This window comes from Theropithecus gelada, chromosome X, assembly GCF_003255815.1.
Source record: "Theropithecus gelada isolate Dixy chromosome X, Tgel_1.0, whole genome shotgun sequence".
Taxonomy (NCBI): Eukaryota; Metazoa; Chordata; class Mammalia; order Primates; family Cercopithecidae; genus Theropithecus; species Theropithecus gelada.
The window spans coordinates 122,018,030-122,038,076 of record NC_037689.1 but is presented as its reverse complement, the minus strand read 5'-3'; the positions used below and the strand labels follow the sequence as shown (position 1 = coordinate 122,038,076).

General features: G+C 37.3%; 1 protein-coding gene across 3 annotated transcripts in view; it reads left to right on the top strand.

The window, feature by feature from the left end:
* The window catches only part of TENM1 (teneurin transmembrane protein 1), a 605,674-nt gene that overhangs the window by 487,264 nt on the left and 98,363 nt on the right, over nt 1-20,047 (top strand). For 2 of the 3 annotated variants that reach the window (XM_025372420.1, XM_025372419.1), the window contains exons 21-22: nt 295-315; nt 5,547-5,779. In XM_025372420.1, coding sequence (XP_025228205.1) covers nt 295-315; nt 5,547-5,779 — 254 coding nt within the window. The remainder of the gene's footprint in view (nt 1-294; nt 316-5,546; nt 5,780-20,047) is intronic. The other variant, XM_025372421.1, reaches the window with a different exon arrangement.

The following is a 20,047-nucleotide window of genomic DNA, read 5'->3' as shown; positions in this document are numbered from 1 at the left end:
GTGATTCTGATGCAGATGGCCCAGAGAGAACCTTTTGAAAAATCTGCCTTAGAACTTTGCACATCCACCAAGCAAAATATGCAATCGCCTTGACACCATCTTAGGAGGCAAAGCCTGGAGGGATTGGATCAACTTTGGCCTGCACGCCTGACTAAATGATCCCCATAAAGTCTCTCTAAATGCCACAATCTGAGTTAGGAATTGGTGTGTCTGGTTAGGTTTGGCTTGTTCAATGATACTGATGACTCTCTGTTTGCTTTTGCTTGCCACTCGTGGATACCTTGTGCACCCTAGAAACAGAGATACCAGACATAGGTAAGCAAATCACATCAGCAGCTACCTAATGTCCCCTCTTGCCTATGAGACTACCTCTTAATAATGTGTTAATAGGGAAATTTTTCTTCCTAAATAAGGTTAAAGAATAGTGTGAACATAAATTTGGAAGTTATAACTCAGGTAAGTGTCTTCCAAAAGAAGAGGGGTCCACTATATAGGATTTGCTGGAGGATCAAAATATACTGAAAAGAAAACAATTAATAAGTGAAAGCTGACAGTTCAGTACTTCATGGGAAAGCAAGGCCTTAAGTCTCATTATGTTTCCCTAAGGTGATAACACAAATGAGTTGATAAGTTCAAATAGATTTGATGTTTTCAAATTGCAGGTAGAGAGAGAGGTAATACAGCAATCTCCCTAGATCCAGAAATATAGTTGTCAAGTGTATTAAGAGACAGTGATCATGATGACCTTCTTTAATACGATTTTTTTCTTTTATTTGACCTCACTGTTTCTATTTTTTTCCACAAAAAGAAGTAATAGGAAAACCTTAAAATGACCATTTACAGACAATGGCACATAGCTCTGAAATTAATCAGAATGAATATTTCTATTCAATGTGTTTATGCATTACACTTGTCAGAACTGTTCTAAATTACCTGAAATTGCAAAGGAGAAAATTGAATTTGTTCACTTCTGAATGCCAATTGTCATCAAAATGGCACTGATGGGGTTTCTAATCTGGATTTCATTTGGGCAATGCCACTTCCTAAATGCCAGTACAGAAGATCAGCCTTGCTACTTTGGCATAACTGATTCCTTAAGCAAATTAAGTTGGTTGTCAAATTGCTTACTGGTAAAGTGTTGCACAGTATTAATTATAAACATTAATTGCCCATTTAACAATCTATGTGATTTTAACTAGCATGAATGAAGTGATCTTTGCTAAGTTGAAGGGCATTGCTTGAATGTAAAACTAACCAAAAGGTGATAGTAAGCCTAACACCCAAGTTGTAAAAGAAACTTCACATATCTCGAATTGCAATTTGCATTGAGACACAAGGGATTAAAGCAAATTGGAATATAGTCCAGTGGTTTTTTCTTTCTCAGGTATGGCTTGTTTTCAGAAAGTAGAAAGAAATCAACCTAAAAAGAACTAAAGTACACTTGAGAAATGGCATAAAACGGCAAGTTACATATTGATAGGAGGGACCTTCCTGACTGCTGGCTATCAAGAAAATAACATTGATTAGATTTGACTTCGGTATGTTGGGCTATTCTATTTTCTAAAGGCTAGTACACAAAGTTTAAGAACAGTCTGGCTGAGCAAAATAGGACATGTTGCTCATTAGAAGGCAGGAACACTGATTTGTTTTGCTGCCTTCAGAGCAAGAGTATTCTGATGGTATTTTGCACACAAAATCACATATAATCTAGTCTAATCTTGGTCTAGGCCCAAACTTGTTAGTGACCCCGGACAAGCTCCCTATGTGTCTGGGTTTCCCCGGCTGAGATTTGAGGAGATTGCTAATTTTAACTTTCCTCACAGGAACATTGGGGGTATTCAATAATGAATGAATGTACTGCATTCCAAAGTGCTTTTGTGCAAATGCATTTCTCTTGGAGAAATAGCCTATGGATTCTTCCTAAACAAAGCATGATTAATCTGGCTGAATTGAAACTCCACAAACTGGCTATCAAAGTATTGTAGTTGTTTCAGAGAAGGGTTGTGACCCCTTCTTTTTTCTAGAAAGATCTGAGCGCATTGGAAAAATTTTATTCTGAAGGCAAAAATTTAACTATATATGTAAAGACTTTTACTCAAACCCCTATTGAAGCAGTTTTTCCCACAGAGATGCCTTGTCTGGTATGGCTGCCAAATCAATTCTAGGGTTTGTTGGGGCCCTTCATAGTTTATTTACAGCACCCGTTATCGTGGTTCCAGGGTTGGAAGTGTCCCTGGAATCTACTGGATTCTCTTACTTGATGAAGGTAAGTAGGAAAAAATGAAATATTCCAATTGAACGTATTTTTTTCCAATTAAAACTATAAACAGTCTCAAATTAGTATTTGCCAGCCTGATTATTATTAACATACATAAATATGCTTGGAGGGCAAATATAATTACAAATACAATTAATAACATTCCGGTCCTTAAAGATATCTTGATTGTTCTGACTACCCTATCCCCTCCATTTTGCCTAAGTAGCAAGGCCTGAACTCTTTTATGTCTTAGTTTTATATCCTGCAGTTCAGTTTAGTTTAGCATTTACTAAGCACCAATCCTGTCAGGCCCTCTGTTGGCACTGAGAATAGAGAGATGAATATGGTTCCTGCCTGCAAAGAGCTCACAGTGTAGTTGGAGAGAAAGATATGTTAGGGGAAAAAAAAAAAAAAAAAAAACAGTGCTTACACCCAGCACCAAGATCTTGGTTTCTAATACCATCCTCCAATAAAGGGAACCGGGGGGGGTCTTTGGAGAAATGGCTGATTCTAGGATTGGGGCAGGGGGTATAGCAGATGAGCCCAGAGCATCTTATAGTGCCAGAAAGTAAGGAAGGGCTAAAAAAAAATCCCTCATTGATGGGGATATGGCAAAGGGACACATGAGTCAACAAAAAGAGCTCCCAATGGCTAAAGCTGGAATAACTTGAGCAACAAAATAAAGTAGCATTGGATTTAATGCAAAGTATAAAATAAATATCCCTTAGTCCATACTGACATAAATAAATGGTTGAATTAATAATACATGGAGACGAGATAAAGCTCCCATTTAGAAGAGTTCCAAACAATTTATGTAGATACTCCACTCTCAAGAAGGTGGAGCATAACTCTCTACTCCGTAAGTGTTGGCTACGCATAGTTACTTCCTTCCAAAGAGTAAAGTGTGGAAAGTAAGGGAGAAAGAGTATCTTTACAGTGAAGAAATCTGACAAACATTATTTCAGCCAGGAGATCAAGGTCAAACCCATTAGTGTACATCATGTTGGTAGTATGTACCCTTGATATAATTTGAGCAGGATGGCACTTTATTACCTCTGTGATCGTCCTCCCAAAAGCCTATCATCCCTGTCTAACTATAAGAAAAAACAATCAGACACGTTTCAGTCAAGGGTATTCTACAAAATACCTGACCAGTACTCCTCAAAACTGTTAAGGTCATCAAAAGCAAGAAAAGTCTGAGAAACTGTCACAGCACAGAAGAGCCTAAGAAGACATGACGACTAAATATAATTTGTTATCGTGGATGGGATCCTGGAACAGAAAAACCTTAGGTAAAAACTAAGGAAATCTAATAAGTATGGACTTCATTTAATAAGTTTTAAAACTAATGCTAATACCATATGATAGGTGCTGCTAAGACACAAGTCCCTCCTCTTTACTAATTTCTTTCCCTCTGTTTCTCCTGTTATAACACTTGGACTCATGGTAGTCATATCCTGTCTACTTATCTGTCTCTCCCACTAGACTGTGAGTTTCATAAAGAAAGAAACCGTGTGTATCTTGCACACAAGTAGGTCTCTAGAACATAGCACAGTTCTTGGATACATTGTATGCACTTAGTAAATGATTTTTAATGAATTAGTAAACAAATACACAATACTGCAATGGTACCAAGGAAGTAGTTCAGATGAGAGATAATGAGGCCTTAGAGTAATAATGGAAGAGATAAAAAGAAGTGAGCAGACTGGAGAAGAATTTAGAAAGTAGAATTTAAAAACCACCTTTCACTGGATGTGGGAAATGGTGGAAAGAAGGAGGTAGAAAAGAATGGCTTCTGGTTTCTGGCTTTGACAACTGGGTGCTAGGCAGAGGTATGGGCAATGAGCATATCAGAGATAAACAAGACAAGATTGCTCTCCACCAAGCTTTATTGCAACAGGCAGGGCAGGAGAGGGAGATGCAAACAACACGTAAACAAATAATTTAATATGATATGTAATCCCCAGAATAGAGGTAAGATAATGCAAATAACCCAGACTGGAGAAGGGAAGGCTGGGAAAGTTTCCTTCAGGACATGATGCCCAAATAAAGCTTCAAAAGGCATGTGAGAATGAACTAAGAGAGGAAAGGCTTGGCTAACACACCAAGAAACATTAAAAAGTTTTTAAAGATGGGAGCCAAATGATCAGAATAACTCTGCAGGCAGCATGGAAAAAAATGATTTAAGATTTCAAAAACACATCCTACATGTCGATCTATAGAAAATATTCCAGGCCAGAGATGATGAAAGATAGGACTAATGTAATGGCATAGGGATGGAAGATGACCATGTTTCTGAAAGTTAGTTTACAGATACAATTGCATGTGGAGAGCAAAAGAGGGATTAGGGATGACTTCCACATTTGGGATTTGGATGATGTCAATATTACACGAACCTTAGGTTCAAGTAAAATGTCTCCAAAACTAAGGTTATTGTAGTCATTGAAAAACTGAAATTAGGAAGAATCAAAATAATAAACAAACTCAGCCATCTATACAGATAAAAATAACTTGAGATTCCATGTGAATATGTAATAGAAAAGTTTTAAGAATGCCAAAATCCAAACAAAGTAACTTTAGCGTCACTTTTAGGAGGTATAACTATGTGATTACACAATCATATGATTGCCATTATAACTTTAAAAAGGTTAAATATAACCAGTTCCATTATGTCCTGAAAGAACAAAAAACAGATTAGAAAAGTGTGGTAGTCAATTGAAAAAGGGAAGCTTGCAAAGAAGTTTGGCAGTATATCTCCAACATGATCCTCCCTTAGTGACACTCCTTGAGCTTTGGACATGCCTTTCAATTGACAACTGGGGCCTGGGAGGATGTATTGTCCACAAGTGAGGCAGGAAGCCCAAGAGAGAGGAAGTCGGTTTATGAGGGATGGGGAAAGCAGGAAAAGAAAGTAACTTCTGTTTTGGATATGTTGAATTTAAGGTGACTGAGGCACCCAGAAGTCATCTAGTAGGTAATTGGATAACAGTATGGATAATAAGAGAAAAATTATTTCCTGAGATTTCCTGTATTCTGTTTCTTTCTACCCCCAAATGGATGGTATTGGAATGTCAGCATCATTATAGGTTAGCAGTACACATTAGATTTGTTTCATACTTAGATCCACTATTAGAAAAACAGAGAAGTATCCCTCTCTTTGATACTTAAGAAGGAAGATAAATGAATTCACTCATCTATCAAAAGATTTTTCCATTTGTGACAAAAGGCTGAGCCCAGGGGGTTCATGTTGAAAAATTGCCTTGAATAACTTTACTTTTCTCTTCCTTAGCACAAGTCCTGCTCACAAATACTATCTGGCTATGGACCCTGTGTCTGAGTCACTCTATCTATCAGACACCAATACTCGCAAAGTCTACAAGTTGAAATCTCTTGTGGAGACGAAAGATCTGTCCAAGAATTTTGAAGTGGTGGCAGGAACTGGTGATCAGTGCCTTCCCTTTGACCAGAGTCATTGTGGAGATGGTGGGAGAGCATCGGAAGCTTCACTGAATAGCCCTCGAGGTAAAAAAATATATATATATATATACATATATATATACACACACACACACACCCCCACACACACACACCCTTGTGTCATCTAAAGATTTTATTTGACTTTATAAAATCCTGAGACTGTTGCCACACTTTAGCCCATCCACTAATCTCAATATTTTGCCTCTAAGAGTCAAAATACTGAAGTCTGTCCCAGTAGACACATCCAAGGCACATAATGCATTTTTAGCCAATATACATTAGTATGGTTATAACTGTTATTAAAAGAATGAAATGCTTCCTTTTCTAGTTGATAAATATTAGCCAGAACCCTCAGAGTGCCTCCCTGGCACCCCAACCCGCCCCAGAGTTACCTCCTGGAAACTCCCTACAGTCCAGCAACTAAAGGGTTAACCTGACCCAGCAGAGAACCTGCAGGCCCCTGCTTTGGCTCTTCAGCCTGCATTGCTTGGGATAAGGTCTGTGCCTATCTTCCACCACTGTTAAGTATGTTGAATATCTCACAGACCCTAAACGTTCCTGACTTTTGCTTAACAAAATTATGAATCTTCAATGAACTTTTCTTCCATTAATTTATCTGAATCATTCTGGAAATTACTTATATTTTCAGTTGATATGCCTCTAGAATAACAAATTTCAATTTTTTTCTGTTGCCTTCTGTGGGAGTTTGGCCTTATTTTTATTTGTCCTAAATTTACTTCTCAGTCTTCAAGGACCAACCTTCAATTTAATTGCCTAGAATCTAGTGAGCAAATCTGTGTCTCCCAATTAACCTCTGGATTTTCTGGATTGAATCATATGCCAATCTTAGGCCACAAAGTTGAAGGATAGTCAACTTTTAAGTCTGTCATCATATATCATTGACCCTGCCATCTTAATTATTTAACTGCTTTTCTCAGTTCCATCTCCAAGATGTGTGTGTGTGTGTGTGTGTGTGTCTGCACGCATGCATACATGCGTGCATTTATGTTAGTGATTTTTAGAAATTATTCATTTTACTTGGCTTACAAAGCCAGTGTTTTCTTAGTTATTATACAAATAATACAAATATTTGTTGCAGAAAAATTAGAAAAGGGAGAACAAAAAAATTTAATTAAAATCACCCATAAGTCTACCACTGTAGGCTTATATAGAAAACCACTGTTAACATTTTAGTATTTATCCTTCTAGACTTTTTCAATGCATATCAGATATTTTAATTCTCTAAGAGTAGAATCATATTATACAATGCTTTTCTGTAACCTGTTTTACACACAATGTATTATGAACGTCTTTCCATGCCAATAAATGTAGTGAGATCAGTGTGTTTAATTTATTAGATGGTCGCTTATTACTTTAAATTTTAAGAGGTTACTCTTTAACCATTTGACATTTGCTATATTGGGATTGAATTCCTACTTGTATCACAGTTTAAAGCCTTCACTTTCTTCAAGGCCTTTGTCTTTTATAAAGCCCCTCTGGCTAACCCCATACCATTAAATCTGAATTTATTTAACAGTGTCTACACTACACAATTAGCACTTGATTTTATTTTGCCTTCTTTTGCTTCCAGTGCTTTCATGAATGGGAGATTTTTTCTACTGAAATAAGTTGCTTGAGATGGGAAACCACATCTAATATTTTGGAATCTTCCCCACTTCCCCACCAACTTCTAGCATAGTGTGGGACCCACTACACATACTTATTGTGTAATTGATCAATTAAGTAACTCTTATCTACTCCAGGAATTCCTAAAAGGAATTTCAGTGGTGTTTACAGGGAGTGATTTATTTTCCCTAAGGGAACACCAGCCCCCCCCCCCCAAGTATTATGGTAAATTTTTTCTTTATTTCTCTGTGCCAGCTCTTTCCTTATACATAGTGGGTCCACAATATATATTTAATGAATGAATAAATAACTCGGGTGCAACATATGATCAGCTCATCTTTCAAGAAAATACGTTAGGCTGAGTCTCACCTTTTACACAGGTTTAAAATTCTTGAGGGTATTATAAAGATTTCTGCATAAAAAGTATAGAGGAATCAAGCTTGTATTGTGCCTTAAATTGACATCCTCCTGAGTTGCTGCTAGTTTGAGAACCACTCACCTCAACTACCACATTCAACCTGCCACGTAGAGAATGAATATTTCAGCTTTTCCAAATAAAGCAAATAATTGGTTCACTTCAGCTTTTTTTTTTTCTTGGAAAGCAGCAATAATAAAGTGCTGATGAACAGGATTTACATGAATTCTTGAAGCATCAGTAATGAGAGTGCTGAAATTTATGTATCTATTAAAGCTAATATTAAACTAAGTTTTTCTTCTTGTCATAGCCACTACTACATTTTCCTTTGGCTTGATTTACTCATGTTTCTATCCAAGAGCTTCCTTTGCCATAATCTGGTACACTTCATTCATTCCAAAGCAATAAGGAGCCCTGAGAACATCTAGCCCAGACTTCAGACAGCTAAATGTCTAATCCATCCGGGACAGCTTACACATAACGTTCCTGAAGCTGGTGTTGTCAACATCTGCTTTGATACAGTGAGTGAACTAGAATGCTTAAAGGAGTGGGATGTGTGGTTCACACTAGGTAGCCACCACACCTCCTTCAACCATGCTAACAATGTTTGAAGACCCTGTTAGTGATCTTTATAATAACTCAGATGGTAGAACCTATGTCCAGCCATCAGTTGCTCTAAAAATGCTGGTCAGAACACTTAGGTGCCTAGCTATGGCACGTATCTCCATGCTGAATATAGTCAGCACTCACCTTTGTCAGTGAATTAGAAGTGAGATTCTCTTTAAATGAAATGCTGCAGGGCGATTTCATAGACTTCCATAAAAGGAAAAATCATGCAAAAAGTTATTACAGTGTACAAAATGAGAGGAAAGTATTGCTAATTGCTCATTTCATCTTTGAGGTTCTCCTACAGATTCTTTGTCTTTCAAGAAGGCCCAATTTGTTTGTTTTTTGCTTTAAAAATGACCCTGTACATCAGCTCCCTCTTCCTTCCACTTAGTAGACAGCAAACGTTTAATGGATTTCTTTAAGGAGAGGTTTGATTTTTCCCTCCACCTAGAAGCTAATAAAAAAAAGCTGTAGATTAGTAGAAAATGGAAATGTACATCTAGGGAGCACCATTTCTAGGTTAGAGAAGAGAGCTTGCTCTAAGACTTTAACAAGCAACATATTGCAATTATAGGAAGGCTCCCCAACATGTCCTTAATTATACAAGGTAACGCAAATAAATGTTAATCTGTACGACAGCTAATTTACTCTCTAAATCTATTCTAAAAATAGGATGAAATAAAATTTGCTTTTGAGATCATTCATTCTAAATTCGGAGTAAATTATCCAGTGGGGTTAAAAACCAGTCAGCAAAAGGTAACAGGTCAGAAGCCATGGGATTTTTTTGTTTTGGTTTGGTTTTTGTTTTGTTTTTGGTTTGTTTGTGTTTTTTTGTTTTGTTTTGTTTTGTTTAGCAATGGCAGCAAGTTTTGGTAAATACCAGGTGAGGGAGCCTGGACTTTCGTTTTCAATACATGTAATGCCCATGTTTTCTTTCAATGACTCTGTGCAAGTCACTGTACCTCACTGTGGTTTCATTTAGCTGAACACTAAGATAGACAGGCTGAATGGTGCCAATGACTAATTTTATGACATTGGGCATTTAAACACTGGGTCCTGAAATTCCTCAGTTGTAAACTGAAGGGCTCAGGATGATCTGCCTTTCAGCTCTAATGTATTAAAATAACTGTAACTATAACTTGCTCAGTGCCTACTGTGTGCCATACGCTGTGCTAGATATTTTACACACAGTTTCTCTGATCTTCACAACAATGCATGATGTAAATAGTATTATTCCCATTGTACAGAAGAGGAAATAGAAAATCAGACAGGTTAAGAAATTCACCCGGACATACCTGCACATGTACCACTAAACCTAAAATAAAAGTTATTTTTTAAAAAAGAAATTTACCCAGTATCACACAGTTTACAGATAACAACACTGGAATTCAAACCAGGTCTGCCTGACTCCGAAAAACCCATGATGCCTTTTTTTTTGGTTTTTTTTTTTTGAGTCAAAGTCTCGCTGTCACCCAGGCTGGCATGCAGTGGCACGATCTCGGCTCACTGCAACCTCTGCCTCCCAGGTTCAAGCGATTCTCCTGCCTCAGCCTCCTGAGTAGCTGGGATTACAGGAAGGGGCCACCACGCCTGGCTAATTTTTGTATTTTTAGTAGAGACAGGGTTTCACCGTGTTGCTCAGGCTGGTCTCGAACTCCTGACCTCGTGATCCACCCACCTCGGCCACGCTTTACTTCACCATACCACACTGTCTGCCTTTCTGCTAAAATCCATGATCTCTGGAAAGGTTGGAAATATTAGGAAAAAAATGCTTTTCAATCTGAGGACATGTATTCAATGGGAACAAAATATTTTTATTTATAAGATAAATAACTTTTAGTCTAGTTTCCTTTTCCTATTAAAACAATTTCTCAGATTTGTCTGACCTAGTAGTGTACCCATAGTGCACTACATAGATAGCATTTACGTACTCTGTAAATGTAATTATTCAAATAAATCTCCAGGAAACCTTGTCACTTCTCTTTGGAAGATTCTGTAATTAGAAACTTCACCAAATTTTCCTTAAGGGACACAGGCAGGAAACCTTCATTTTATTAAATTTCTTGACTACAGTAGTAACTACAAATTTTGTTTGAAGGAAAAATGGAAATGGAAGCGTCGCCAAATAGAATTTCATATGATAGCCCCTGGGTACTTCTCCTGGGAGGAAGTCTTTATCTGATCCAGTTTTATGCACTTTGATCTGAATCCCAGTAAAGAGAAACATTTGCCATTTTACTCATCAATACTTCAACGTAATGGGACAAAGAAAAAAAGTTTAGAAAAGAGGTTGACAGAGTACTAATCCCTGGCATTGTATATGAGTTTGAATTGACTTTGAAAGATGCTTTTAAAACATGCATGGATGATGTAGTTGAAACTTAGGTTCCATTTATTATTTTTACTGCAACTTTCTTTAATTCTACAGAGAACCCAAACTAATGAGTCATGTAATAGATGACCAAGTACTTAAGCAGAATGTGAAATGGTACTAGGTGGGGATATAAAATAAAATTTGTGACAAGCTGGATGCATTTATTTTTTTAAGTAGATACAGAGGGTGAAGGAGTGACTGGACAGGATGAAATTAATCAATGACTTAATTAGGTTCTCTTGGACCTTACCAAGGGTTATATCTCTATTTTCATGTACATCTTCAGGCAAACTGACCTCAGAACTCAGCAGGAGCAGAACTTAGGCAATATCCAGACAAGTGCAAACAGTCTCTGAGCTGTTCCATAGGAAGGAAGTGATCCTTAAATCTTGACGGCTTCCAAAAGTGTTTTTAGGGTATACATGACACTAACCTTACAGGATTCATCTTAACTTTATTGTAAATTAAGAAATCTGGGAATAATAAAGTCTAGACACAACCAATCTGTTTTTGTCCCTATCCAGATCTAGTTGAAGCGCATCCTGAAGCCCTACTCATTCTCCTGTCATCTGCATGCTATTGTGAAAAGTTATATTTGGGGTTAATGGAAAGATGCTAAGATTATAATCGGTGACTTTTTGTTAATGTCACTGGTGTCTATGCGGGAGAGAGTGTAGTAAAGAAACAGGCATAGAATGTTCTTTTGGTTCTCCTGTTCAATGGAAGTGGTATGGTTTTTCCTAAATTCCTTTAGCATATGATCCATCTTGGTAACAAAGTCATTTGGATCGACACTAGGGACAGCCCTCAACAAAATTACGGGTAAGCCATAGCATGGATGAAAAGAATGGTATATTTAAGAAACTGCAAATAATTCCATATTCTTAGAGTAAGAATATTGGAGAGTAATAGGAAAGGGGGGCAGAAGCAATAAAAGGAAGTTTGAATTTTATCCTATAGGGAAAGGATTTGAAACAGGAGAGATGTCCACCTTATGCATGCATTTTTGATAATGTTGGTGACAGGGTAATAAATGCACTGGAGCAAAACTGGGGCAAAGAAATGACAGGGAGTACTTACTCATCTGTATAAGATTGGCAATGGAAGGGGATCTAATGAAGGAAACAGAGCAGAAACCTTCAGAAAAAATGGTGGTGGACCAAAAGAGCGCACTGTCCAAGAAGCCAGAGAGTAGTTAATTTCAAGGAGGTGTGAAAAACAGCATCGAATGTCACACATTCGTAGCTATTGCATTAGGCAATGAGGAGTTCATTGGTGACCCTGCCATTGGTGGTTTGGATGGTGGTAGAGGTGGAAGCCAGATTTTTGTCATTTGATGAGCCCATGAAAGATGAGAAAATAAATATCACTGGTAAAGATCACTCTTCTGAGAAGCTTGAATGTGAGAGATGGGGAGTGATAAATTGTGGGAGGCCAATGAGCTCAGGAAGCCTTTTTCTATAAGGGGAGATGTGGCGATGTTTATCAGTCAATGGAAAGATAAAGAAGACAGGGAATAAATCAAAGCATGCAGGAAACTGGAAGGAAGTAGGCCTAGAATAGGAAGGGAGACTGAAGCAGTTATGTGTAGGGTATAGGGATGAGGATAAGTTTGTAGGTAGGAGAAGCTAGAAGAGTGATGATTCTTCATCCTGATAGTCTCAGTGTTCTCAGAGAAGTGGATCTGTTCTGCTGAAAATGAGGGTGTAAGTGTGAAAGGTTTGGGAGAGGTACTTACTGAAGTCTTTCTTCTGGGTAAGACATTATTCTACCACCCACGGCCAAATTCCTAGCCTAGTTTCAAGACATTTCTTATGAGAATTTTACTCCAACAACCTTGTTTGAGAATCAGAAACATCTTGAAAAAAATATGTTTGATAAAGCATTAAAATTCAGGCAAAATATTTGTTCTTTATCCCTCAATGTTCTTGTGCTGTTTTCATTTAGGGGGCTTTCTGTCTCTAATGCTGTTACTGGTCTCTCAGCTTACTGTAACCTTAACAGAAGAGTTTAGTGCCTATTATGCATCCAGAATTAGAGCTTAACCTGGTTTTAATGCACAATTCATCTAATGCATCTGCTTAGGGTAGTCAAAAGATTTTGGCCTTAGATTATGTCAGCAATTGGAACTTGAGGACCTTCCGGCCTGTTCTGTTGCAATCCCAAAGCCATAAGCTGTTGGTGAGAGAAGTCAGACAAAAGAAAGGCACTTACATCTAGCCTTGGCTCATTGCCTGTCTAGTCTAGGTATCATCCATGGTTGAGAAGATCTATATTAAGTTTATTCAAATTTTATAAAGCCACGGATGCATTATTAAATGACTTTTTCTTCCGCATTTGTCTTAATTTTCATGTATGCATCAGATTCTAGCAAACACAGAGGTAATATTTTAGAGGCCAGATACCATGGTAGATAATTTTTCAGGTTTTGGAGTCAAACAGAAATGGATGCAAATCCCAGATCCAATGCTAATTAAATATGTGACCTTAGGCAAGTCACCTAACTTCCCTGAGCTTCAGATTCCTCATCTGTAAAGTTGGAAGACCAGTAATAGTGCCTACACAACGGAGTTGTTGGATAATGTATGTAAATTGCCTAGTGTGACACCCAGCATAAAGTATGTTACTGTATTACATAACAGTATTACCTGCTGTTATGATCAGTCTTGCTGTTTTGTTGCTATAGTAATAATAATTATAATAGTGACCCACATATGGAATAAGTTACTTTGGAAGGAAGGAAACATGTCCTTGTAGGTCAATCTGAGACTTGATAATTTCTAGGTAGGATGGGTGCCACAGAAGAAGCAAGAGTCAAGGTAGGATGGAATTCACATGTTGTATGTGATTTGACTAGCCAACCCCTCCTCACCTTGAGATGCAGCAATTCTAGTGTTGGTTCCTTGTATATGTTGTATTTTGGGGAGCCCCACAAGGTCCATCTAACTAAAGTAATTCCCTTAGCAGCCTACTATTTCACAATTATATTTATTCCATAAGGATTTTCTTCAGATGTGAACTTAGTATGTAGTACAGGGAATTGTCTATGAGAGCAGCATATTAATTCTTCATTAAAACACTTTATGGGAGCCTGGAAGGAATGGAGCAGAAGATGGATATGTTTGGATTGACAAGATCACCTGAGGAAGACAAGCCTAGATGGGAACCACTGAAGGTAGCATGCGTGGAGAAGTGTGGTGCTAGGTATGTGGCAGAATAGCTGCAAAGTGGGAAGAGGTAGAGGAATAGCACTGATATACTTCACCTCTGCAGTATTGTCTAGAATGAAACTTGGACGCCTACATGCAAAGACTGACAACTTGGAATTGTGGTTCCTCTTTTTATTTAAGATCGCTAGCCAAAATAACTTTGCTTCCCTACCACAGCTCCCCAATGTCACACCTTTCTTATCTGCCTCAGCTGATGAAAAAGAAGAGTCCTCCTCACCCCTGCCAAAAAAGTGATAGAGATCATACACTAACAGGCTGCAAATCACTTAAATCATATTTTGAGTGGTGTATTATGGTAACCTATAAATAACTAATTGTGTAAAATTGCTTTAGTAGTTTCTAGATGGCAGCTTTAATTAAAAGCACCAGAGACATTTAGAAGTTTAGAAATGGATGGCATGTAATTTGCCCTTTTACCAACCATAAAATGGTAATTAAGGAATTTGATTCACTTCTTCCTGTTAAAAGTTTTATGAGAATAGCAAGTTCCTTCTAAATACAATTTCTCTTCAGCAGAAGGTAGTACGTTTGCTTTATCAGTCTTCTCCAGCAGGGTAAGATGTTTTAATGTACAAATTCTTCAGAAGTTAATTAGGACATTTCTTTCCATACAAAATGTTTGTTTTTAAGATTCTAAAACATAAAGCTGTATTAGAGTTGAACTTTGATCATGGCTCCATATTTCTCCACCATCAATACAAGATGGTCCAGTAATTTCACAATTATCAAATGCAAGGAGCTGACTATAAAATTAAAGAAATTGGGAAGTCATTTCCTGGTGAGTCTAGCATGCTTTGCTGATTTTTGAAGAAATCTGAAGTCTACAGTGTGTTGACTTCCCAGGGAATGCAGAATATTCACTCCACACCAGCGGAGTCATAAAAGATCATTTTAGCTTCATTGATCCTCCAGAAATACTGGATAAATTAGTAGTTGTACAGTGTAAAATTCAAACAACATGAAGCAAACTAAGATTTCTTTGGAAATCCATGAATTTAACACTGTCACAGGCTAAAACACAGCTGGAAATAGAGTAAGGACGTTCATTTTTTTATTTTATAATTGAACAATTGATTGCATTTTTGGCCACTTTAGCCCAGGGCTTATAGATGTCACTACTCAGGGCACTTACAAACAGCATCATTAATGACATAAGTTAAATGCAACATAAAGACAGCTTCTGGGTTTTTTTGTTTAAAAAAGAAAAAAAAAAAACAGGAGTGACTCATAGTCAGGTGCTTTTTTTTGGTTTTGTTTTGTTTTGTTTTAACATCAAGCATATGTTTAAAAGTTAACTAAGCTGGACAGATCTAAGCAGAAATAGGGGATGTTTGAAATGTCGCCTCTTCATCCCATCTTTCAGTGATTCCCTGGCTAACACTGAGCCCCTTGCAGCAGCCCTCAGCCTATGTCTCCTAGATAGAAATCCACCTTTTTGTCTCCTCTCTTCCCTAATCAGAACTGGGTGGATATAAGTGGCATACTAAAGGGGGATGGGACAGTAGTAGGAGTATTTTATCACTGACGTTATTTAGAATTTCCAGCGAATGTTGATTGTTAAAACAGACCTACTATTCACCAGGTTTATTATTGTTTTTTAAGATTTCAACAGAAAATGCACTTCCCCTTACTCTCTATACCCAGAACCAACCACTCCCACCCGCTCCCCCAAACCTTGGTACACCCTGCAGATATAAGGAAGATATTCACAAAATAACATTCAGTGAAAAGTTCAGGACACAAAGCTGTATGTACTGTATGCTGCCTCATCTGTAAGGGTATAAGGATAATATGTAAATTATATGTTATATAATATATATTACTATATATTATATATTTATATATAGAGAGAGAAAGTTTGAAAGGGAGTATATGTAAATGTTAGCAATGATAATTGCTACTAAGAGCATAAGAAATTATAAGTGACTTTTATTTTCTTCTCTTTAATTTTCTGAGCATTTATTATAATTCAACAAAAGACCAGATATTATTTTTTGAGTTGATGATGTCTAGTTATTAAATAAAATGCAACTTTTGTATTTTTCTTAAAATACATGTATGTTATTTTCTCACACACACACCCTGTCTTGTCCGATGGCCCGATTTCTGAGGACTCAGCTCTCTGTTTTCATAGATGACAGCTCTCCAAGAAGGAGTGTCATAGTACTGATGGTTGACAATGGGTTACTCCCACCTGAGCATGTTACAGGAGACCTGCTGAAGGGGTAATACCATAAGTCATGGAAGAAACCTAAATGGAAGACCTTGAAGGAATCCTGGCAGGCCAGTAGTAAAAGATCTTTAGATTACATTTATTATTTTTTTAAAAGAGTAGCAGAAAGAAGAAAAATTTAAAAGGCCCACAATTCCCCCATCTAGATAAGCGCTATTGACATTGAAACATAAAAATGTAAAAGTAATAAATGTCTATGGTTTGATAGTTCTAACTATATAGAAAGATACAAAACAAATTTCAGGCTTCTTTGCCACAAACCCACATACCCAGGTCTCTCCCTGTAAAGATAACCAATTTTAACAGGCTTTTGAGATTCCTTCCGGACCTGTATATATATTTTTCCCTTACGTAAAAGGAAACCATACCATATAGATTACTCCTCACCCTGATTCTTTTATTTAATAATATGTCTTGAAGATCTTTCCATAAAAGCAGGTACATACCTACCTCTTTGTTTTTAAGAGCTGCACGATATTATAACGTATGGATACACCATAATATATTAAGCCAGTTGCCTCTTCATATACTTCTTGCTTGTTTTTAATCTTTTATTATTATAGTGCTGCAATGAATAACCTGGTTCATATATTTTGGAGCGCTTTTGTAAGTACATACATAGGGTTAATTTTTAGCAGTAGTAGATATTGCCAAATTGTCCTCCCAAAAGATTGAACACATTTACAATCTTACTAATAGTGTATCAGAGTGCCAGTTTGCAATACCCTCAGCAGCTCTCAATATAAACCTCCTAATGTATGCCCATCTGATCAGCAGGAAATGGTGTCTTGTAGCTTGTAACTTTAATTTCCATTCCTTTAATTATCAATGAATTTGAGTCTCATTTCATATCTGTTGTGACCATTTGTATTTCTTTTTTAGTAAATTCACTTTCATATCCTCTTCCAGTTTTTCTACTGAGCTGTTGTCCTTTCTGTTCTGGAAATTAAGAAGAACATCCCTTTGTGTTTCATATGTGTTCCAAATATTTTTCCGGGCTTGTGATTTTTCTCTCTTTTTTTAACCCTATGGAATTTTCTAACTTCATATGGTCAGATTTATCAATATATCTTCTTAACATCTCTAGAGTTTGTGTCCAGCTGGAAAAATCTTCCTGTCATAAAGATATAATATATTTAAGGCAGGTGGGAAGACTTTTTAGTGACCCTTAAATCATACCATGTGCCTCTCCAATTTGAGCCCTGTGAAATTTGGAAAACTTAGGAAGTGTTTACAGTAGTTAAAACCAGAGACTTTGGAATAGTACAGATAAAAATGGGTTCAAATTTATTTTGAATCCGTATTTGAGCCACTGTTTTTTCATCTGTAAAATGGAAATAGTACCTACCTTCATTATGGGTTTAGAGAGGATGAAATGACGCAAGATGGGTTAAACAGTGCCTGGCACAGATTAAGTACCGAATAAAGTATGATGATGAGAATGAGAATAAGTATTAAAATACTTTTTTAAGCTAGTAACTATTATTAAGTAGATTATTTTCAAGATTTGTAATAAACATTTTGTTTTCAAAATTGTTTGACTGTATTCAAATTTTCTTCTTTCAGACTTCATTTATTGTACAGACACAGCCCTAATTTAATTCTGTTTACTTGCAAAATTCATCGTTCAACTAAAGGGGAAAAATTGCAACATCAGAGAGATGAGCTAGAGGGTGCTTGACTGAAGAAAAGTGTATGGACAGTCACAAGTACACATGTGCATAAGACATGTGCTATGATATTAACTATAGTATAAAAGATAGAAACAACCTAATAATCCATTAACAGGGGGTTGGTCAAATGATGGAACATTATACAACAGTAAAAATGAATGAGCTAGATCTGCATGTAAAACCATTAATAGTCAAAAATATAATGTTGCATGGATAAAAGAGAAAATTGCAAAAGGATATGTAAGGTGTAATATAATTTACGTATTTTTATGTGGTAAAATATACATAACATAGTATTTACTATTTTATTACATGTACAGTTCTGAGGCATTAAATACATTCACATTATTGTTTAGCCATCACTGTCATCCATCTCCTACATAAATTTTTAAAGCACAAAAACAATACTATATATTATTCATGGACATATACATATGTAGAAAATGTATAAAAACATGCATGGGAATGATACACACTAACTTCAGGACAGTAGTTACCTCTGGAGAAGGAAAAAGAGGATAGGGATAAGGAGATGGGATTGGCTATATCCATATAATTTCCTTTTTAACAAAGAGATATGTGTGGGGTGCGGTGGCTCACGCCTGTAATCCCAGCACTTTGGGAGGCCGAGATGGGCGGATCACAAGGTCAGGAGTTCAAGACCAGCCTGGCGAACATGATGAAACCCCGTCTCTACTAAAAATAAAAATTAAAAAATAATTAGCCAGGCGTGGTGGTGGGTGCCTGTAATCCCAGCTACTCAAGAGGCTGAGGCAGGAAAATCTCTTGAACCCGGGAGGTGGAGCTTGCAGTGAACCGAGATCACGCCACTGCACTCCAGCCTGGGTGACAGAGTGAGACTCCATCTCAAAAAGAAAAAGAAAGAAAGAAAGAAAGAAATATATGAAGGAAATGATAACATCTATTAAATTTTGGTGGTGTATGCATGATGGTCTGTAGTATTATATTCTGACTTTTCTAATCACTTGAAATATTTCCTAATTGTGAAACATTTTAAGTCAGAAGTAGGATTTAGAAATATCAGCACTTTGGGAGGCTGAGGCAGGCGGATTACCTGAGGTCAGGAGTTCGAGACCAGCCTGGCCAACACAGTGAAATCCCATCTTTACTAAAAATACAAAAATTAGCCGGGTGTGGTGGCATGTGCCTGTAATCCTAGCTACTCGGGAGGCTGAGGCAGAAGAATCACTTGAACCTGGGAGGCGGAAGTTGCAGTGAGCTGAGATCACGCCACTGCACTGCAGCCTGGGTGACAGAGTGAGACTCCATCTCAAAAAAAAAAAAAAGGGGGGGGGGTCAGAAATCAACTTACAAATGTATACCTGACTATTCCATTTCAAAAAGTGATTTGTTTTGTTTTATTTTGTTTTAAATAAGACTTTCACTCATATAAAAATGATGGTCAAAATATTTAACATCCTGTAAGGCACAGGTACCAACATATGAGAACACACACCAGTTTTGGCCTTGGAGCAGGGTCATCAAGGACCCCTGCATTAATCCATTATTTTCTGAACAGATTGGTTTTGAGGCTCTTCCATTAGCTGTGGAGATCATCACATCAGCACCTCTCTAGTATGTGCCCATATGTGGAGTTTCCTAAATGGCTGACAGTGAACTTCCTGAGAGAGCCTCCATATAATGAGTCAGCTTTATCGTTGACCAGAGAAAGTCACTGTTCCCTTGGGAGTGAGTTCTGGCCCATTTAAAGTTTCCCCCTGAGGAATCGCAGGCTTAATAACTCAAAATGTGAGGTTATCTTCAAGCCTCAAATATCAAAGCCTAGCGAGGAAGCCCCAGTGTTACTTGCTCTATTTTTCTTCCCGTTTCATTTACTAGCTCTTCCACTTGATTTTTCAAAAAGCTTATTAGACTGTGTTTGGGGGAAACACAATTTTCAAAAAGCTTATTAGACTACATTTGGGGGAAATAGTCTAATGGGTTTGGGGGAAAAGAAAGGAGGGTCGGTGCCCCATTTTACCTGTATTTACTCAGGAAAGGAAACTGACTACAGTGGTAGTTTCTCTTAGTGGGCAGGAATGATTTCTCATTTTGGAAAGCATCTCTAACCCAGGGAAATTGAAGCCGTAGTAATAGATTGATAGGTCTGCTTTGTCCCTCCCCAAGCCAAA